We start from the raw sequence: 23,856 nt of genomic DNA on the forward strand, positions 1-23,856 counted from the left end.
CCATGCTGGAGAGAGCACCTCACCTTTCTTTGATTGCTAGATTTGAAAATAAAATGAGGATCTCAGCCTTTAAACCTTTCCATTTATCAGCTTTTACACATTCAAGAAGGATTTCAATGTTACAGTAGCATGTATTTCCTTCTCTTAGGTCACCTTTGCCTTCTTTCTACTTAGTCCCTATTCTCCATCTTTCTTTTTCCCTCAGTTACAAAAAGGAAGCCAAATTCTGGCCATTGCAGATACCAAAAGATCACGGCAGTCTATCTAATTTTGCCCAGACTTCCTGCGAAAGCTCCACATGTGCTGCAGTGTTGGGTTGCATAATTGATTTAATCTCTAATTTTAGAGGAACGCTGAACTCTTTTTGTGGGGCTCTGTATACGTTTCTCTAGGGCAAAAACTGTCCTACTTTTTTCTCTCTGGTATCTCTTTAGTGCTAGGCCATTTTTTTTTTTTTCCCCAAAGACTCTAAACTACCCTCCGTGAAATAAATGAAATCACAGTTGGAAAACAGCTTACTGGACAGACTTGTAACGGCAAGATAACAGCTACGCTATACGCATTTACTAAACATTTTCATCCTCCCTTGCTTCCCTTCTTTCTGCTCTAGCACATCTTTATTTTCACTGAGATGATGCATCAGGCTGTCAGCTGAGGAGTTTCATTACCTACACAGAGGAGCAACACACCTTTGCATATTATTGGAAATACATAGGCTTGCTCACCCATTGACCTACTATATGCCTCTAGGCAGATTTACTTACCTCTCTGAATCTTGCTTTCAGCAGAGTACTGGAGTAATGGCAGTGAAGGCTGAACTATAAAGATAGGTATGTAGCAAGCTTCAGACTTACCTGTGCCTTTTGGCTAACCAGGTATATAGGAAGTCTCAGCTGGAGGGGATGATTTTATGTTGCTGGAAAGACCAGCAACTAAGATGAAAACCAGGCAATTGTACGTTTACTAGTTATTTCACATTGTATTTAACAATGTCATTTTTGGTTTTCTTTTCGGGAATTGATAAACTGGGAAGACGCATTTGATAGCCGGTGGTTTTTATGAATCTGTCTGATTTGGTATGTAATTTGGGGATTACCTTCCCACTAGTTATTTATTTTTCTTTCTTTCTTTCTTTCTTTTTTTTTGAGACGGAGTCTCTCTCTGTCGCCCAGGCTGGAGTGCCGTGGTGCCATCTCAGCTCACTGCAAGCTCCGCCTCCCGGGTTCACGCCATTCTCCTGCCTCAACCTCACGAGTAGCTGGGACTACAGGCGCCCGCCACCATGCCTGGCTAATTTTTTGTATTTTAACTAAGACGGGGTTTCACCGTGTTAGTCAGAATGGTCTCGATCTCCTGACCTCATGATCCGCCCGCCTCGGCCTCCCAAAGTGCTGGGATTACAGGCCTGAGCCACCATGCCCGGCCCAGTTATTTCTTAAAAACCTGACTTTAATAACTTTAATATTTTTGTACTCCAAGACATATTTTCCAAAGAGACTAACCTTCCTTAAGTCCATACTCACTAACGCTATTTTGACAAATTCCCTGAACAATTATCATACCATAGAAGTATGAATTTTCATACCAAACTCCACTGTTAACATCAATAAAATAAGGTCAGAAACAATTCCAATTGCTGTCTGACTATCATAGCCTTATGTCTTTATGAATCTTTATGCTGGTAAAAGAATTTAGTTTTAGAAAATAACTTCTTATTTGTTAAATAAACACTTAGCATAAACAGATCTTTGTTCAAATAGATTCTATTACTTAATAGTTGGATCAATTTAGACAAGTCCCTTAACCTCTAAGACTCTTTATGTGGAAATATTTAAAACTGGGATAATAATTATACTGACTTCTCAGGTTTGTTGTGAGGAGTAAATGCTAAGATGCATATAAAGAAATTAGAAGTTTATCTAGCCATAGACAGTGTATCAGGCAGGTTTGCCATAATAATGGTGTGTAACAAATAATCCCCAAATCTCAGTGGTTTGCATCAAGAAATATTTATGTTAGACTTGGTTGGACTTGGCTCCAGCTTATGTGTTCTATTCCGTTTTGCTCTGCATGTCTCTTCATTCAGATACCAGAGGCTATTTAAGGAATTTTCCATTCATGGTAGAGAACAACGTTGAAAGAAATCTGGTAAAAAACAAAATAAAACAAAACAAAACAACTTGCCAAGTCCCTTGAAGCATCAACTGAGAACTGATATTCCTATCACTTTCACACAAATTTCACTGGCCAAAGCAAGTCATACGACCAGGATCAATATTAGTTGGTCAGGAAAGTTTATGCTGCCTTAATAAAGAAAGAAGAGTGAATATCTGGTGAATAATACATGAGTCTCCTTCAGAGAAGTTTAGTGAATCTTTTGTTTTTCCTATTCTTATTTCATCTACATAACCACTGACTCCTCCATATAGTCTATTTTACAGTATCTACGTTGCATTCTTGAAATTTTACCTCAGTTTCTCCCTCTCTTTCTTTTAATTTCAAATTGATTTGAATGATATACTTTTCTTTGTAAACAGGTACTTTAGAAAAGCCCTTAGAAAAGGAACAAAAGCTTCTGATTCTCCTTAGAGCCTCAGAGGGAGTCTTTTGTGACCGTTTGAATGGAATTCATATTGACCCAGGAACAATTGGTAAGAGTATAATATAGTTTTCATTAAAAATAAAATGCAGTGTGTGTATTGTGTGTTTGTGTCTTATAGAGAAATACTATTCATAGAACATATGCTAAATTCCAAACACTCTTTTAGGTAATTTATATTTATTATTTTACTTACCAGCTCTCTTGTGAGCAGTGTCCATTTTAGAGATGTCAAAACTAAGACTCAGAGATGATGAACGACATGCAGAAAACCACACAGCTTTATAGTGTCAGCATTTGGATTAAGATCCAGATTAGTCAGACACTGAAGTTTTGACTGAGTCAGTATTATCAACTATGAATACTACTCTATTATTGATACATTTATACAACTGAACTATACATTAATAAGAAACATTCACTGTTGACAATTTCTTTATTTGCTATTGCCACAATACCAAATCCTATTTTAAATTGATCTATGTAAAAGTACAGAAACTGGGACTGGGCTTGTATAACCATATGTATGTATCCCCAACTAACTCAGTTGTGAGGGATAAGAGAATGTTCATCAGATTTTAAGTATTTTCCCACTTTATCTATATGGGCATTACTAATTTTATAAGTAAAGAGGGATAACTCTTGGCATGAAGCAATTTTCTTCAAGAATGTTCATTTTTTTAGTTATTTTTCCCTCACTTATATAATAGTTGGAATAAGTTCTTTTAGATATTTTATTGTCACATAGCTTAAATATGTTATTATAATATAATAATCTTAATCCAATGCTGACACTATAAAGCTGTGTGGTTATTATAATATAATAACGTACTTAAGCTGTGTGACAATACAATATCTAAAAGAGTAATAAATGTTATTATATTTAAGCTACGTGACAGTATAATATCTAAAAGAATAATAAAGTATAGTGAACTTACTTCAACTATTATATAAATGAGAAAAAAATTAAAAGAAAAAATACGAACATTCTTAAAGAAAATTGGTTGTTAATTTCCTTGGATTCTCCTTTAGATGCATTGCTCTGTTGGAGGTTTTCGAGTAAACCATTTTACCTTGTGCAAAAAGAGCAAGGATCATCATTTCTGAGGTTTCTGAACACGGAGATATAAATTTAATATTCATTAGCAGTCAGTGGCTCCCTCTCTGGATCTCAGTAACTCAATAGAGTGGAGACAAAAATGTTAAGATAGTATGAAGCTTGTTAACTTAGTTCCATAATATATAATCATTGTCATATAATACTTTGATAGCACTTTATAGTTTCCAAAGGGTTTTTTCCCATGCATGCTATTTATTTTATCTTTCTAACAATAAGAGGTTCAAGAATGTTTTAATTTTTCCAAGTTGACAAACTAGATGGATTATTATAAGAACATTTGATCTCCTTTTGCCTGTGGTATCCACTCTTTTCTGTAGTGTGATAATACTGGAACAAACTTTCTGTTAGGACTATCCACAGGTGTCTGCTCTGATCCCCAATCCTGGCTGTATGGTCAAACTAGTGTCTTTGAAATTTTCTTTGACACTAAAATGAAATAAAGAATGAAGTATTTCTTTCACTGCATGCTCAAATTTTTGTTGTATCATAAGTAGATGAAGAATTTTAATCGTATTAAATCATTTATAATCTTCTTGAGACAACTAAGAAATTGTGTCATTTTACAGTAAACTTTGATGATTGGAAATGACCAAGAAATCTGCTTTTCTGGTCAATTGAATTTTCTGGATAATTCAAATTTAAGGACATGAACTGCTTTTTGTTATAAACGTTTTGGTTGGAAATCTCTTTACTTCAGGATCCTTCTAAGCCTAGCTTACTTAGCCTGTAGTGAAAAAAGATGGATTTTTGTTTTGGGTGATGATGTCTTATGAAATACATAAATGCTATTATGAAAAATTGGTTTCAGGACACGTCCTGAAAATGGGGTTCTTTTTATATCCATTTATCCTGATTTAGTTTTATTATCTTCTGACATTTTCATAGTTGATATGTGGGGGAAAAAATACGGATGTTGATATAAACAGTTGGTTAAGTTCTAATTAACTGAGATTTTTTTTTTCGGTCCATATCAGATGAAAACCCAAGGCATATTATTTGTACCTTAGTGATTTCCTGCTTCTTTTATTTCTATGATTTCTGATGAAAACTGTAAAAATTTTAAATTGGTGACTTGCAATAAAATAGCGTGCACCAATCCAGGGATATGCAGACAATACATTTGGAAGCAGGAATAAAATATTAGAACTTCTATTCAAGTATATATTAGTATATTCATATATGTGTATATTTTTTACCTAAATATAAATGTCTGAATTATGTAAATAAAATAAATATACATGTGCTTAGAGTACACGATCACATGTTTTTTCTTTTACTGGTGAGTTTCATGGTCAAAACATTTTTAAACCACTAGAATATGAGGAATTATGGTTGAAAATGGCAATAAAATATGTAAGAGGAAAGACATGTAAAAATAAAACTGGGCTGTATCAAGCATGTTCATGGTAAGACTTTAATTTATGAGTCTGAAATAAATTGCATTTTGAAACCAAGGACTTAGAAATCTCTCCCTTGATATTTATAAGACAAAATATTAAGTCCAGCCACTAAACATAAAGGTAATAGCTCCAAAACTCTGTCCTAAGGAAATAAAATTAACCATGCTTTTGGAGAACCTAGTGTATATCAAAAAATATCAAAACTGGTTAACTTCCAAAAGAACTGCAAATGGTTTGGAGTCACATCAAGAGTGGAAAGGAGTACCTCTTCAACTTTAGTCATTAGAGTGGTCTGCTTCCCACCTTTTAGATTATTATGATGTGGTGTAGCATTCTTTTTTCTATAGCATTTGAGAGAATAAGTTTCATAGCCATGTGAGATATATCTTAGTAATGTAAAATAGAGCATTTAAATAATGCTTTTGATAATATGGAACCTTCATTTAGAGATTCTATATCCCATGTTTTGCACAACAGCCTATGGAATGACTTTTACTTACCTGGCTTTAATTCCTCTGAAGGATTTTTCTATCCAACTGTTACTCCTTTTATTTTCAGGGGTTTATGGGAAAGTTCAGCTTTACAGTGCTTATCCTAAGAACTCCTGGACACATCTTGGAGCTGATATTGCCTCAGGAAATGAGAGGTAAGGAATGAGAGTAACTTAGGGCTTTTTCTTGGTGGTTGTTTAGGTTGCTTCTGCTTGAGATTTTGTTACAATATGAAATTGAATTTTAGGTTAAGCATTGTAATTAAAGGATGAGTAAGTAGAAAAAGAAGCGATTATAGGGAATTTAAAAAATATCTCTATAGCCTAATAGAAGGACAACAAAACATGCAAAAGGTAGTAGAGGAACACAGTTTATTCCAGGAGAAAATTTTAGATAATACATAATTATTGCTGTCCATAAAATCTTAAAATACATGAATTCCATGAGATAAGAGGTGAAGTATGAGGTGAGAATACTATGTCTAAGCTGGAAAGGTAGCTCATTAAGATATAGACAGAAATAAAACAGGAGGGAGAAGAAACATATGAAGTATATTGTGAAATTTAATAATGCGTTGAAGGCAGTAAAGGATAGAATCATTGCTGCCTCAAACTGCATAGGTAAAATGAAGAACAAACTGATGGAGATCTATTCGAACACAGAAGATAAGACTAGGAAGTAAAAATGACAAAAGATAAAGTACTAGAAATAGAGATCAGAAAGTTAAAAACGATCTATGGGTAATATGTCCTTTTTAATAAGAACTCAGAATAACTACAACAGAAAGAATAATGAAAACTATAACTGAAATACACATAGAAAACATGAGAATAGTTACATTTTATTAGAAAAGGTTAATATCAAGGACGGTGATTGCTTCATTACATCATTTTCATAGTATAAGAAAAATAGAGTGAACAAAAAGTAAAAGAAAGGAACATCAAGCTTTCTAGCCTTAGCATTCACCTCTACACCATCACATGTGGGAAGATCGTGATGCCACATCTATCAATGTTTAAGGAAAAAAAAATATTGTGACCAAAGAATTGGACACACTGCTAAGATGCACATGTGAAAAATGGAAGAAAATTCAGTGTTCAAATAAAGAGATTAAACTAAATTGAAAACTCGGGAACAGAAATAAAATTTGAGAATAATATAAATAACTAAGAAGCACTGAAATAAATTTAAATATTATAGTGTAACTATGGTTATTAAAACAAATTCCTTTTTTTTTTTTTTTTTTTTTTTTGAGAAGCAGTCTCATTCTGTTGCCCAGGATGGAGTGCAATGGTGCAATCTTGGCTCATTGCAATCTCCGCCTCCTGGGTTCAAGCGATTTTCCTGCCTCAGCCACCCAAGTAGCTGGGATTACAGGCACACATCACCATGCCTGGCTAATCTTTGTATTTTTAGTAGAGATGTTTTACCATGTCAGTGAGACTGATCTTGAACTCCTGACTTAAGGTGATCCACCCGTCTCGGCCTCCCAAAGGCCTGGGATTACAGGAATGAGCCACAGCGCCTGACCTAAAACAAATTCTAATAATTGTTCTTATAAAAGAAATAACATAACATTTGAAAAGTTAATGTATTAGTTAGGGTTCTGTTTATACAAAAAATATATAATCAATAGGTTATGTGCTTGTGTGTGTGTGTGTGTATGTGTGTATCCTACCTGTTATATGTATATAAATTATATAATAGATATAATAAATATTAATATACATGCATTTATATATAAAGAGATATATTTCAAGGAATAGATTTACACAATTATGGGAGCTGGAGAGTTTGAAATCTGTTAAGCAGGCCAGCACGTCGCAAAGTACGGAAGAACTGATTTGCAGTCTTAAGGCAGAATTTCTTCTTCCCAAAGGAGATCTCAGTTTTGCTTTTAAGGCCTTCCAACTGATTGATAAGGCCCACCCACATTATTGGGTGGCCTAATCTCCTTAAACTCAACTGACTGTGTTAACCACACTGACAAAATACCTTCACAGTAACACCTAGATTAGTGTTTGATTGTTTAACTGTGTATAATAGTTTAGCAAATATGACACATAAACGAATCTTTACCATTCAAAATTATCAGATAAAAATCTGGAACTATAACCATAGGAGGTAAATAAGAGTTAATTTATTTTATTAGAATTTTGAATGGTATACTTTCCAAATCACCAGAGGGGAAAAAATGAAAGAAACCATAAAATAAATAGTAAATTAAAAAAAAAAAAGAAGAAAATGAAATGGTAAAAGAATAAAAGCAACAAAAAGGTATATTTTGAAAAACAGAAATAAGAAAATAAGAATAAATTTACCAGTTACAAAACAAAATATTTGTGAAAAATAATGCTATGTAGAAAAATTGGGTTAAAAGTCAAAATGTAATTATAACTTTTTTACCAGAGGAAAACTTAAAACCAATTAGGAGAAATTTAAAGTTAAATATTGAATAAGAATAAATCATTGACATCTAAAATAAAGGAGCCTCAAAATTATTAACAAAACATGTAAAAATCAAAATAAATGTTTCAAATCGGTTAAGTAATTATACTTTACATTAGTAAAGGCTTCCATCATAGCGAGACCCTAACAGTCAGAAAAGTTTTACAGCAGATAAATACAATATAGAAATATAAAGCTAATCTCTAGGAAATATAAGGTGAAATTGACAGAAACAAAAATCACAATCCAAGACATTTATTTATCTCTTTCAGTTCCAAATCTTTTAATTAGATTAAAAAAGGTAAAGAAAATATGAAGAACATGAGTAATATAATAAAAGAAATTTAATTTATTTATCAAACTACTCCTTTACCTTAAAATATACATATATCCATAATTGCAACCTTAATACATTTTAATAATAGTATGTGATCACAATATAATAAACATGGAGATTAAAATAAAATATAAACCAACAATCTTAATTTCTTACAAGAAAAAAGGTATAATAAATTATTTTCTAAATAACTTTTATACCCAAGAAAACATCAAAACTTTACCAACAGAATAGCAGGGAAATAACAATAATGAGAGTATAGCATACGAAATATTGTAAAGCATGCCATCACATTTAATGCTTTTGTGATTGAATAAGCAAACAAACTTTTCTTATTGACAGTTTTCATATTGACAATTATTCTTAACAATGAGACTACTTCTAAACAAAGAATAACTGTCAATATGAGAAATTAGAAACAAAATAACCCACAAGTCTAATGAACTCAATCAATGCAAGAAAAAGGTGGAAATTGGTGAAATAGAAAGTAGAAAATTAGTAAGATTAAATTTTTAAAAAGAGGTAGTGATTTAATCTCTAGTAACTTTAATCATACCAATACATAAAACCCCAATATATAAAATAAGAAATGACAGTTCAAATATATGTACAGAATAGGTTACAGTTATAATATAAAAAATATAAGTGTATATAGTGCAACTTTAACATTTTTGAGAAAAATGCTTTATAAAAAGGAATTTTTAATGATAATTTAGAGTTATCATTATTGGCTAGAGAAGAATAAAACGTAAAGAACCAGAAATAGTGAAAGGTATAAATTTATCAAAGATTTATCTCCAAAATGTATTTGGCTTACATAAATTTATACCATATTCTTCCAATCATTTGAATATCAAATAATTCCTATGCTATATAATCTATTCCCAATTAATTTAAGGGAACAGGCATAAAATAATCTTTACACTTGTTTATAGCTACTAAAAATAGCTCAAAAAAAAGAAAACAGAGACAACATCCAAATAGAATGTAAAAGTCATAAATAAAAAAGCAACAAAGCAAGCTATGTTTAAATGTGTTTCATTCAAGTGAACAAAGATAATTTGAAATGAAATAACCCATTAATATAATTTACCTTAATACCAGATGTGAAGATTAAGAACATGACCAATTTGGCACAAAATGGAAATACGTTTAATAAAATTCAGCAAACATTCTTGGAATAAACAGTAAATGAAGACTACAAGGATACTTCTTTTAAATTAATGCTATTTATTTGGATGGTATAACCATTAGTGGAGAAGCACTGGTTTAAATAATAATACAAAATAAACACTAAAGGATTCCTCTCAGTTTTGTATTTTATGAGAAAAACTGACATTAAATATTATCGTTTATTACAACAATCATTAAATATTATTATTAAAGTTTTAGCTAATGTATCCAGGCAAGAAAAATACATTAGATCCAATTATTGAAAATAATCCAAACTATTTCTTATGTGGTTTATAAACCACATTTCATCCTGTAAAACTAGAGAATTATCTGAAAAACTATCAGTTGCCTTCAATAAATGCACATCAACAGGTTTTTAATATACAAGCAATAAACTTTTAAATTATAATGTACAATCTTATTTAAAATTTCAACCACGAATATCTAGAAGTAAATTTAAGAAAAATTACAGAAACTATAAAAACAAAACTATAAAACTCTGTTCAAAAGCATAAAAGGAGTTGAGAATAAATGGTGATGCAGAACAAAAATTTGACGGTTCATTATTTTAAAGATGTCAAATGTAATACAACTTGAATCATAGGTCTAATATATTCATCAGAATCTGACTCATTAAATTCTTTGGAACAATAAATATTTGAAAATAGCCAAACATTAGCAGTTTTTTTAAAAAAAATATATGCCTCTGATGTGAGTAATCTGTTGCTGGCAGCAAAACTAAAAAGAATACCAGAAATAAACACAGTCATGAATTATTTTTAGAATTTGAATAAATTAGCATTTGAATTTAGTTGAAGACAGGCTGGAATAATCAGTAAATGCTTTGGAAAAATATAAAACTAGATTCCCACTTTATGTTTTACTCTAAATTATAGGTGGATTATGAAACAAAATGTAAAAAATTAAAACCATAAAATTAGTTAAAGAAAGTTTAAGTAAACCTGTAATTTAAACTAGCGAAGACTTCTCTGATCATAACAAGCAAAACAATAGCCGTAGCAAATAAATAATAGATTTGACAACATAGCAAGGTCAATATTTCTGCATGTCAATTACAAAATGTAATGACACATGATCAATTAGACAATGTTTGCAACATACAATAGTACAGATGAAGGACTAACATTTTTTATATGTGAAGAACTTTTATATGTCAAGAATAAAAATAATATGAATACATCAGAAACATATTTGTGAAAGGGTTTGAATATGTGAACCATAAAAGAAAACATACATCTGGCTAATAAACATATAGAAAAAATGGTCTTCTTTACTAAAATTGAAGTAAATATTAATTAAAACAGCAATGGAATCCATTTTAAAGTTTAATTTGGCAAAGATGAAAAATAGTGAACTCCAAGTTGACAAAAGAGAGCAGAGATTCACATTCACATGGGGATTAATATTACATACTAGCCTAGTTTTGTAGATAAATAAATAAAAATATGTATGCAAATACATAATATGGAAATTTCTGGAAGGACATACAGCACAGCAGGGATCTCTGTTGGTGAAATGATAGGTAGCTATCTTATATCTTGATAGGTATGCTTTGATGTGCTTTTCTCTATGTACAGAATTTCTTTGTAGAATGGGTATTATGTTCACAGTTATTTAATATTATTTATTTGACATGAATTTTACAGATGCTTATGTTTGTCAAACATTGAGCTATGATCTGGAGATATAAGGTTAAGTAAAAACTCAGACGTTGATCAAATAGTAAATTGAAATTTACATATATGATAAATTCTGTGAAGGGATGGGTCATATAGGATTCTGAAAACACGAATATGTCAACTTGAGGCATTTATGGGAAGTTGGAGAAGGCTTCCCTGAAGCATAATTTCAGAGGTGGGATCTGAAAGAAGAATGGGCATTAATTAAGCAAGGTGGGTTATATGTGGAAACGGTGTTCTAGCCAGAGCAAACAGCATTCAATTATTAAGCAAATATCTGAGGAATATTTACTATGTGCCAGGTCAGATTGTAAGCACTAGACATATAGAAGAGATTGCAAATTAGAAGAGATTGCTGCCCTCTGGGAGCTCAGATCTTAGTGGAGAGAATGACAATACCCAAACAAATACAGAAATATATAAATGACATAGTTGAAATTATAAAATATGCTGGTAAGGAAGTCAGTATTGTGGTATGATCGAAAATAGCTGGGGCATAAAATGTGAAGCGTACCATTTTAGATTGAATGGACAGGGAAAGTCTCTGGGGAAAAGAAATTTAGCTGAGACCTGAAGGACGGGAGGGAACCAGCTGGCCTAGGGTGAGGGTAGGGGGGAAACAGGCAGAAGGTCACTATAGCTGGAGCAGAGTGAGCAGAGGGCAGCATTGTCTGATATGGCAAGTGCCAAGTCATACAGGACCTTGTTCAGGTATGAGAGGTCAAAGGGGAAATCACTGAAGGGTTTTATACAGGAGAATAGTGGAATCTGATTTTGTTTAAAAAACTTCTCTGGCTCTGTAGATGATGGATTATGGAGATAAGAGTAGAGCTGGGTTATCAGTTATGAGGCCAGCTGAGGCCAGAAATCATGTAGCTGGGACTCTGGAAGAGGCAGTGGAGATGGAGAGAACAACTGGTCCTGCTGATGACTGCATGTGGAGGCAAGGAAAGAGTGCTGCAGGTATTTTGATGGAGCACGCTGGTGAATGGTGGAAGCACGCACTGAGATGGGAAGACTGAGAGGGGAATAGGTTTGTCAGGATGGAAGGCAGCAGGGGCATGCAAAGTTGGAGACATCAAGAGTAGGTGTCTAGAAGCAAATTAGATGCATAATTTAGGGTTTGGAAGCAGCCATGTTGGAAGTAGGTGATGTCATTATTGAAGAAAACATGGGTAGAAGAGAGATTTGGAGCATGAGATTGAGATTGGGGACATTCTAACTTTTTAGATATTAAGGAGTCAGCACAGGTGATTGAGGAGCAGAGGGTGAAGAGGTGATTCTGTGGTGGGAGGGAGAATGGAGAACATGAGGGTCTGAAAGAATACCATGATAGTTGATGTGGAGAGTAAGGGTTGACAATGACAGGGTTCCAAGGAGTTAAGTGTCAGGGCCACATACATTGGCAATATGAAGAATTTTAGTTTTCACCCTAAGAGTGTTCTGAAGCTGTTGTAGATTTTTAAGGGGGTAGTATGGATAGGAGGTAGCACTTACTATCATACTTGTACAGTCTAAAATATTGTAGGCAGAATGTAGACAGCAGGAGAGGTCGACAGTAGATCCAGAGACACCCAGCAGAAGACAGTGTAACTTGTACACTGCAGGAGTAATGGAGAAGTGGGCAGATTTAGAGGCAGGAGATAAAATCTGTAAGACATGTTGAATATGAAGTACAATCTTGGTTTCTGGTTTGTGTAGCTGGATAGTGGTGTCATTCACTTGAAGAGGACTCAGTTTAGAGAAAAGATTATGAATTCAGATTAGGTCATGTTGAATTTAAAGTGCTTTTCTGATGCTCAAAAGGATTTGTGAAGTAAGCATTTCTAACAAGGATCAATAAGAAACTTTAATTATAATTAAACGGTTAGCAAGCTGGAATTTGGCAGGAACTATATGAATGGATTTTTCTTATAAGAATGTGTTAAAAACCTCATTCAGAGTCTGAGCTACAGGCTATTTTGAAAGGAACTCAATTTTATTAATTAAAACTATCCATAGTCATTAACTAGCTACCATTTATTTGCTTCTTATCATGTAAGCTTGTTATATGTCAGGCCTCTACTAAGCATTTTACATACATTATCTCATTTAAATCTTTCAATGCTGTAAGTTAGGTATTATTATCTGCATTTTATGGATATGAAAACTGAGGCTGGAGAAGTTAAGTAAATGTTCCAAGTTCATAAAGCTAGAAATTCCTGAGGCTGGATTTTTTACCCTGATTTATCTGATTCCATTGCATGTGTTCTACGTATTACAAATATTAAAAACAAAATTTCTTAATATCAGTCCTGAGGAGGAGTAATTTAATGAGTTTATACAAACGATGTGCAATTAACATAGTATATTCATTTTATGGAATTCTCTTTTTAAGACCTTTTTAAAAATGTTAAAAATAACTTCAGACTCAAAATAAGTCGCAAAAATAGAGTTTACATATGCCCTTCACTCGATGTTCCTTGATGATAACGTATTACATAACTATAAAACATTAGCAAATCTGACAAGTTGATATTGGTGCGGTATTAACTGAACTACAGACCTTATTCAGGCCATCATTTTAAACATGACTCTACAATCTTAAAAGTCAATTCAATAAGTCTTTCTAATATATTGTGATATAAGCATATTTCAGTTGGACTTTTTCATGAATTTTCACCAACAGAATTAGATACCTGAATATGTATATATTATATATATTAGATACCTGAATATATAATATATACTAGATACCTGAATATATATAATATATATTAGATAACTGAATATATATATATATATGAATAATGGTAATGTGATTCAGAGGAAAAGTTTCATGTTAACTTTATAAACTTATATCTTACACAATCAACAAAAGTAACCTTCTTAGCAAGATATTTTGAAGAAAAATTATTTTCTTTTGTTCTGTGTTATATCAATTTATCTCGAAATTACTCTCTGTTGTTGCTTGCTTGAGTTGACTTGTGAAGACTGATGAACAAAACTGTTGAGGTTTTATTTGGATTGTAAATAAATCAAGACAAGTTAGATTTAGACACAAAAAATTGCTTTTACCCATTACAAGTGTTATATATATCTTTTACTGTGAGTCTTTGAAGGGTAGCCATATGACCTTTGAAATTAAATGGTTACTTTGTCAACCAATCTTATGATAAAGGTTAGGTTTTATCCTGGCCATTGGAAGATTTTAAACAAGGCAAGGACAGAGCCTGACTTATACTTTAATTTATGATGTGTGGAGAATTGACTATTGGTGGTGGTGATGGGGAAGAGATAAGAGTGGAAATAGAGACACTAACTGCTAAGAGATTGTTATTGCAATTTTTCGGGTAACACATCATGATGGCTTAGATTAGGATGGCAGTGAGGGAGGAGTAGAGATGTGGCTAAATATATGTTAAAGATGAAAGTGACATGACTTGCTGATGGACTGAATATTGAGGAAAAGAAAGAGAAGAGTCAAAGATCACTCTAAAATTTTTGACCCTAAGCAATTGGGTAAGGAGCTGTGCCATTTACTGAGAAGGGGAAAACAGGGAGAAGAGCTGGATTATGAGGAAAGTTCTCCCAAATTCTTATTTTTTCTTATTTCTTATCTCATTAAATTTTCAAGAAAATGTGTAAGACATCCAATCTCTTTGTCCTGTTATCCTTTGTTTCTCAAGTGATTGACTTATTTTGTTTTATTTTTTAATTGACGAGTAAAAATTTTATATATTTATGGTGTACAACATGATGTTTTGATACATGTATTACATTGTGGAATGACTAAATCTATGTAATTAACATGTATTATCTCATATAGTTTTTTTTGTGGTAATGATACTACACATCCACATTCAGCACTTTAAAAGAATACAATATGTTAGTAACAGTAGTCACTATGTTGCACAATAGATCTCTTGAACTTATTCCTTCTATCTAATTGAGATATTGTGTTCTTTTATCAACATCTCTTCAACCTTTGCTTCCCCCCACCACCAACTCAAACCAACAGCCTCTGGTAACCTGCATTCTATTCTCTGCTTCAAAGAGTTCCACTCTTTCAGATTCTGCATGCAAGTGAGATCATGTGGTGTTTCTCTTCTTGCTGGATCATTTCAGTTAACATAGTGTCTTCCAGGTTCATCTATGTTGATGCCAATGACCAGATTTTCTTCTTTTTAAAGGTTGAATAGTATTCCAGAGTGTACGTGTATACCGCATTTTCTTTATCCATTCATTTGTCGATGGGCACCTAGATTGACTCTATATTTTGGATACTGTGAATAATGTTGCTGTGAACATGGGAATGCAAATATCTCAGACATACTGATTTTGTATCCTTGGAATATATATCTAGAAGATGGATTGCTGGATCATATTCTAGTTTTAATTACTGAGGACCCTTCAAAGTGTTGTCTATAATGGTTGTACTAATTTACATTTCTACTAACAGTATACAAGAGTTCTCTCCTCTCTCCATCCCCACTGACCTTTGTTATCTTTCATTGTTTTGGTAATTTTGACAGATGTGAGGTGTCTGAAGTGATTTATTAATATGGTCTGTTATTTACAAGGAAGAAACTGTGAACTGAAGGAGAAATCATGTCATTTGTTACCTCATCCTTTTCTCCAGGCCCTAAACCTTTAAATTGAATGTCATAATTGATTATATCTATTCTTTATCTCCTATGTTAAATTAATGATGTATTCCTTGTATATATTTTGTTTGGAATACTTCTTTTTTCTTTCCCTTCTGCTACATTCTCATTTCAGCACTTCACACATGGCTCGCTACAACAACTTTTCTACTGGCTCCTTAAATACCTAATAAGTGAAATAAGAGTATCAGATGCAGTACTCTTGCATCTCCTCCTTGAGTCTATAGCTTCCTACTTGTCTTTAAAGATTCCATTACATCCGACACAGGGCTTTAGGTCTCCCTGACTCTACAAATTTTCCCATCTTCTGAACGTAAGATGTGATTTTATGATTTGTAATTTTAAGAAAAACATAACACTAAGATGTTTAACATTTGTGTGTCCTGTTCCTCCAAGTGGCTTTTGTAGGGGAGGGATATATTTTTGTTATTGTTGATTTGGTATATTAGTGTCTAGTGCACAGCAGAACATAAAGAAGGGCTCCAATAAATGCCTGCTACATTGACTTGATGTGTGTTTTCTGGAAATCAGAACTTATTGAGCTTCTTGGTTCAATGGCATCTTATCTAACAAATGAGAGGATCTTGAATTTATTTTCAAATACTGCTATAATTTATTTTGCTCTTTCCTCACACTTGATTATTATAACAACTTAGTTCAAGTATTAGAATATAGAGCTGGTGGCCTTATCTATTCATTGGCAGGAGTTCAGGATCACATATGTAACCTCTAAAAGATGATGTTTTTTTCATATGTTAGAGGTCCAATAAACTACTGGGTCCTGTTCCCAAATTGACTTCTATCTTGATGCTGGTGAAAGGCATATGTTTGGAAGGTAGGTTGGAAATATATTCTGCAATGAAAAAGAGTTTGCACTCTGAGGGCAGGCAGACTAATTCTAGTTATGTAGTTAGCTAAATGTGTAACTTTGAGTAAATTACTCTCTCTGAGCCTCAGTTTTATTTTCTTTAATTATGTAAGTAACAATACATAGCTAATAGAATAGTTGTAAGGATTGAGGGAGTTAATGCATATAAAGTGTTAAGCCCAGTTTCTGGCGCAGTGTAAGCCTTAAGACAGGGTAGCTATTGTGGCAGTTGGGTCTCTTTAAGTGGAAAGTACAAGTAAAAGTAACCCTTCTTAAGCCATTTTGGAGACAATATCAAGCCCTTCCTCTCCTCCTCTACTTTTTTACTTCTTTATTTCAACCTCATTTTTTTTCTACTGGAGAATAGTTTTCTTCATTCTGTATGGTGCAAGTGAGCTCAGATCTGTTTGACTTGTCCTAGCTTTACCACCAGTGAGGAGATTACTACTAATTCTCCTCAGTTTCATTCAAAAGTCCAGGGGAAGGATTTTGGTGAATGAATGCAGGTTGGATCATATGCCAAACCTTTGGTGAAGGGTTTGTGGGACTTTAACCTGCAGCTCTCACAACTTTCAGTATAGTAGATGAGCGGAGCAGTTCTCGGATAAGGTGTGAGGGATTTTCCAGAATGAAGCAGAGGGGAAGTCAGGTAGACAAATAATTGGTATCGACTATAGCTCTTATTGTTGTCACTCACCATCTTTACCAGCATCATTATAGAATTTAATTTCTTTGCTATGAAGCATAGACTAATACAGTCTGAGAATCCTCATTACATTTTAATGGCACTGATAGAAAAATTTTAAACTGAAGTTACAAAATAAAAAAGACTAAATGTTAGTAGAGTTCAGAAGTCTGTGGCCATCTCTGTTCCTGGGGGTGCAGGTGAGACAGGACATGTTTTGTGATCTGTACCCTCCGAGCCAAAATAGTAGCCACCAGCATCAAAATAGTAGTCAATTTGGGAATAGAACCCAGTAGCTTATTGGACCTGTAACATATGAAAAAAACCATCATCTTTTAGAGGTTACATATGTGATCCTGAACTCCTGCCAATGAATGGATCAGGTCACCAACTCTATATTCTAATACTCGAACTAAATTGTTGTAATAATAGCAACTTAATGGTCAAATGCAGTTATTATCATTTAGATCTCGCAAGTGTTAACAAATTCGTTTAAGTTGTAGGTGTTTACAAGCGAATGTCTTATTCATTTTTGTAAAAAAGTTGAAATCAAATTTTGGAGCTTTTTTATTCTCTGTAAATAATAGGTGGTATATTTTTGACTAGTAAATATTATTTTTCTCTGAACTAGGTCAAAAGTTATGCCAAAATAAAGAAATTGTACTGATATTTTGTTTATATTTTCTTAGAGTTATCTTTAAAAAGACTTTCACAGTGATTATTCATCTTTTCCTCTCTCTTCTCATATGGTTTTCATTTAGGTGCAATTATGTTGCAAAAAAGTCTTTTAATTTTTTGTTTATTTTTTATTTGAGGTATGTTTTGCTCATAACAACAAGCAACTCTCCCCTCTTCCCTGTAACTCTCAGAGTCATATTAATCAGAAGCATAGAATACAGCTGGGATTTTGAGCCAGTCATTAAACTAAGATTTCTTCATATGATTGGAGGGTGACCATAATGTTTGAAGACTGGAACTAGGAATAGTGGATGTTGGAATTTAAGGAAAACTGACATTTGACTAGCAGAACCAACTAGGCTATTGATTCTGAGACCCCAGTTTCCTCTGAAGTTACCACTGTTGCTATATGGACATAGAAGTGGAAGGGGCAATGCTCCTTTCACGTATGTGTGTGGTTCTCATGATATATAGAACCCCAAAGACATCAGGAGTAGAGGAAAGATACATTTTAATGAACTCACAAGGTTTAGGAAATCAGAACAGAAAAGGTCAGATTAAGTTCATTCATGTTTTTAATATAAAGTTTGAAGTAATAATTTTAATAATTCCTAGAACATTGTAGGTGCTATGGGGTTTAGATAGTGATTTTTTTCCTTTTTTGTTTTCTGTTTTTTCTTCCTTCCTTCCTTCCTTCGGAGGAGGCTCCGGAAAGGAGGGGGAGCTGGTTCTTTCTTTTCTTTCTTTCCCTCTTTCTTTCTTTCTTTCTTTCTTTCTTTCTTTCTTTCTTTCTTTCTTTCTTTCTTTCTTTCTTCTTCTTCTTTCTTCTTTCTTCCTTCCTTCCTTCCTTCTCTCTCTCTCTTTCCTTCCTTTCCTTCCTTCCTTCCTTCCTTCCTTCCTTCCTTCCTTCCTTCTTCCTTCCTTCCTTCCTTCCTTCCTTCCTTCCTTTCTTCTCTCTCTCTCTTCTCTCTCTCTCTCTCTCTCTCTCTCTCTCTCTCTCTCTCTCTTCTCTCTCTTTCTTTCTTCTTTCTTTTTCTTTCTTTCTTTCTTCCTTCCTTCCTTTCTTTCTTTTCTTTCTCTCTCTCTCTCTTTCTTTCTTTCTTTCTTTCTTTCTTTTTGAGACAGGGTCTCACTCTGTTGCCCAGGCTGCTGGAATGCAGTGGCATGATCATAGCTCACTCCAACCTCAAACTCAGGGGCTTAAGCCATCCTCCCACCTCAGCCTCCCAAGTAGCTGGGACCACAGGTGTGTGCCATCATGCCAGGCTAAGTTTTTTATTATCTTTTCACTTTTGTAGAGATGGGATCACTATGTTGCCCAGGCTGGTCTCAAACTCCTAGGCTCAAGTGATCTTCCTGCCTCGGCCTCCCAAAGTACTGGAATTATAAGGCAAGAGCCACTATACCTGGCCTTATATAGTCTTATTTTTATTAAATATCAATGAACAATACAAAAGTTGAATGGTCACAGAAGACAAGAGTACAAAATCAGTCACTCACAAGGTAATAAATAGCATTTGTTATGTCAAATTGATGGTGGTACAGAAAGTGGGGAGGCTTCGGGCATTCAGTGGAAAGAGACTCTCATTGAAGACTTCTTGAAGGCATAGTGACCATAGTGACTTGTGTCCATTTTCAAGAATGAGAGACCCGAAGAGCGAAGTAGGGGAGAGTGAACTGATTAATCTAGTTGGAGCAGATGGCTTATGTAAGGAAGTTAGAAAATGAAGCTTTGAGTTTTAAATTTGCATTAGGGTTCACTCAATGTTAAATAGTTTTATGGATTTTTACAAATGTGTAATCATATATATGTACTCCCATAGTATTGCACAGAATACTGCCCTAAAAAATCTCATGTGGATGAGTTTTAGTCTCACTTTCACATGAAACTTTTCAGAATATTATAGTGACCTATCATTTGAAGAGCTTTATTCAGCAATATAAATAATGATAAAAAGGTTATCTAGGTCAGGGGTCCCCAACCCCCAGGGCCACAGACCAGTACAGGTCTACAGCCTTTCGGGAACCAGGACGCACAGCAGGAAGTGAATGGTGGGTAAGGGAGCAGTACCGCCTGAGCTCCACCTCCTGTCTGATCAGGGATCATCAGATTTTTATAAAAATGCAAACTCTATTGTGAACTGTGTATGTGAGGGATCTAGGTTGCATGCTCCTTATGAGAATCTAATGCCTGATGATCTGAAGTAGAACAGTTTCATCCCGAATCCATCTCCCCCGTGGAAAAATTGTCTTCACAAAACTGGTCCCTGGTGCCAAAAAGGTTGGGGACTACTGAGTAATACTAACTATGAAGTAAAGGATTAATTTAAATTATACAGCAGATTGAGTTTTTTTTCCTAACTATAATATACTACCTGATAAGTTAGAAAATTGAGATTTCAGTGAAAATCACTAATAATCCCACCATCCATAGGTAGGCTAACATTTTAACATGCATCTTTCCTCTCTTCTGTGCATGTATCATTTTTATTAAAAAATGAAGCATATTATTTCATGTCCTGCTTTTTGAAATCAATACATCATGAGCAAAATTTCTTGTAATTCAAAGCTCTTCAACAGGATACTTTAAAAATGGCTATACAGTATTCCATTGTATGGATCATAGACTTCTTAGAATTTCATAGATTATGAAATGTGGGAATACTCTTTTTCTAATACCATTTAGCACCTGAAGAACTAAAAATAACATAGGCAAAGTGAGAGTATTTAGTGGAAAAAGTGCTGGACTTCATTGGTAGTCTTCCTTTGTCCTAATTCAATCAGTGGCTCCAGTTATTTATCTAGTTTTACATTTTGTTATTTAATCTATTTGGAACTTAGTTTCCTTGCCATTCAAAGCTAATGTTGCTGAAATATTCTGTAACTGGGAGTTTTCTAGGAAGTCATAGCAAATCAGGAACAGAGCTAAGACTCTAAATTTCTTCATTAAAGTTGCATCAATTGATAGTAGTCTTTTTTCTTCTCTATCACTCTTTCTCTCTCCAACCTTAGGTATGTAGATATGAATTTATTATAATATTTCATTTATTAGGCTCATATGATTGGCTTATGAATGATTAGGTTTAATTTATGTTTCTTTTGGGGGGCTTAATACTGTATATTAAACATCTGTTAATCCTCCACCCATACAGTAGACTCTTTAAAGATATGTGCTGGGCAGAATTTAAGTGATGTATTTTAATACAAATGACATATATTTTACTTATTGTATGTATTTAGCATCTACTATATTGTCTGGTGCATAAGATTTGCTTAGTCAATAAAGGTTGAATGATTGAATGCCCTGCACATGGACACTGTCGTCTGAATGAACATTCACTATAGAGGAGACTCTTTATCAAAGCTTGCTAAACTTTGGGCGTTAGCTAATGAAGCAGGTAATTACATTTATGGTGTTGAAATTGGTAATGACGATGAAGAGAATAAAACAGTCATATTCAGAGGGAATGCTAGGCGGCAGTGAAAGACTGAACAGAAATTGTATTAAATGTGTGTCTTGAAAAACACCAAAAATGAACATGACCCTCATTACTTCATAATGTGATGAGAGAGAAGAGAGAAGGTACAAATACAGCACTTTTCAGATGAGGATATGAAGCCGAGGAGTGAAGTGACTTCTCAAGGTCACACAGCTAGTAAGTGACACCTCTATGATTCACACTTGTGTTTGTCTCACTATGAAGGTAGAAGTTGTAATGCATGATGAAAAGTTGTGCAAAATGTTCAAGGTTGTCAAAAAATGGCGTTATATTTCTTCAGAAAATTGAAGAAAAGATCTCTTCTGAAATGCTTTTATTATTGAATCTGTTCCCTAATCCAGAAGGAAGGTTGCTGATATAGACATGTGTGCTAACCTCTAGAACTTTTATTGTTTTTTATTCCTTTGTTTTATTTCAGGGGTCATGGAATATCTTCACCGTCTCTGTAACATATACATTTTCAAGCCAGAAAACTGACTCCATTAGCTAAATTAAACTGTTTGCAAAAGCCTTTTTTCCACTGTCATGTCTTATTTCTATTTCAGTTTCTCTGGTGGGATATGTTGGTCGCAGTGGATTTCCTTTTCTTGCTCTGGAGTTAATAGATAACTTGTTCTGCACTGTTAGTATATCCAATGCCATTTTTATGCTCTTACAGAATTATAGTAGAAGATGCAGTGGATTGGCGACCCCATGACAAAATCATCCTTAGCTCCTCTTCTTATGAGCCTCATGAAGCAGAGGTCCTCACTGTAAAAGAAGTCAAGGGCCACCATGTGAGGATTCATGAACGGCTCAAACACCGGCACATTGGTAAGGCTTTGGTTTGCTGGTTAAGAGAAGTGAATGAGCCAGGAAGAACATGTTTGGTAACCTGGCTGAAGACCTTGGATCTGATTGCCATTCAGAGGGGAAGAACAATGCCTTCTTGCTGCCCTAGACTCATGCTACATGGCCTTATCTCTATTCCGTCATTAATTTTGTTGCTTTATTTTTAAAGACTACTTGGATGTTATATACATACACACATACACATCTCCACACACTTTTGCTCCTTATTTATAATGGCAAGTCTGAGAGCAGAAGGGTTAAGAATCTTGTTCAAGGTCATTGGGCAGTTTTCTGGCTAAGCCAGAATAAAACTCATGTGCACTGAGTTTACAGTTTATTTCCTGACACATTGAATTACAATCCCTTAGAATATGGTAGTTACTGTAAATAATGATTTCATTTTCCATACTTAGAAATGTGTCCTTCCTGACATGAAGTAAATTTTATGTTTTAACTACTACTATTAGTATTACTGCAAAAAATGAAAGAAAAAGGCCCAGACCTTTTTTTTAAATAAAAAAGGTACCAAATATTTTTATATACAATACACAGAATGTACTACACATAAATAATAAGTCACAATAACCTTCCTGATTCAGTCTAATAAATAAATCTAACCCAGGAGATATAGCTAATCATTAATAAACTGTGGAAATAAAGGGGAATGAGAATGTCTTTTTGTCTCTGGTACGTGAGAGTCAAATCCACGGTTTCACCAGGAATGTCTCAAGCTATGTCTAAATCATCGTTCCCAGGAGGATTTCTTTTTTAATAAGCGGCAAAGAAAAAAGAAATCTTCAGCACTGATTTCAGTAAGATGCAAGGTGAAATGCAGATGGTAGACAGTGAAACAAACTAGCAAGATGCTTAGTTCCCACTGCTGCGGAAGCTGTTCAGGCCATGATGAGTGGAAGATCCACCATGAGAGGGCGCTGCTGCTGCCTGGTGCTGCTTCTTGCTTTCCTTTTACTCTGACACATAGCTGCTTTTGCCCCGTCACTGCCTCAGTTGATCTGGGATTCCTCACTCTCATGAAAGAGGTCCATGGACAATGTACAACCCGACACTGAAGTCTCATGCTGACCTATTTAAGGAAGGAGGTTGGGGACTCCCACTAATTGGACAGGTCTGCCCTGACTTCCCTGAACCAGTGACCTGTCCCAGTACCCACAGTTATTAAGAAGAAATGAATTCTTGCTCAAACACTCTGACTCTGATCCCAAAGAGAGACAAGTGAATGGGTTATTTTATTTCTCAGCTGACCTTTGTGGAGAATGCCCGAGGAAAAGCAGACCTTAATGTTGGTAGAACTTCCGAGGGGAAAGGATGTTTTCATTTCTCAGGTTTGCTTGGTCCCCAGCTAGTGATTTTTGAAATAGA

General features: G+C 34.1%; 1 protein-coding gene across 1 annotated transcript in view; it reads left to right on the plus strand.

Moving 5' to 3' along the window:
* The window catches only part of PKHD1 (PKHD1 ciliary IPT domain containing fibrocystin/polyductin), a 467,968-nt gene that overhangs the window by 308,716 nt on the left and 135,396 nt on the right, over nt 1-23,856 (plus strand). The window contains 3 exon segments of the mRNA XM_010364246.2: nt 2,538-2,651; nt 5,678-5,765; nt 22,304-22,458. Coding sequence (XP_010362548.2) covers nt 2,538-2,651; nt 5,678-5,765; nt 22,304-22,458 — 357 coding nt within the window.

This window comes from Rhinopithecus roxellana, chromosome 4 (assembly GCF_007565055.1).
Source record: "Rhinopithecus roxellana isolate Shanxi Qingling chromosome 4, ASM756505v1, whole genome shotgun sequence".
In the NCBI taxonomy this organism is placed as follows: domain Eukaryota; kingdom Metazoa; phylum Chordata; class Mammalia; order Primates; family Cercopithecidae; genus Rhinopithecus; species Rhinopithecus roxellana.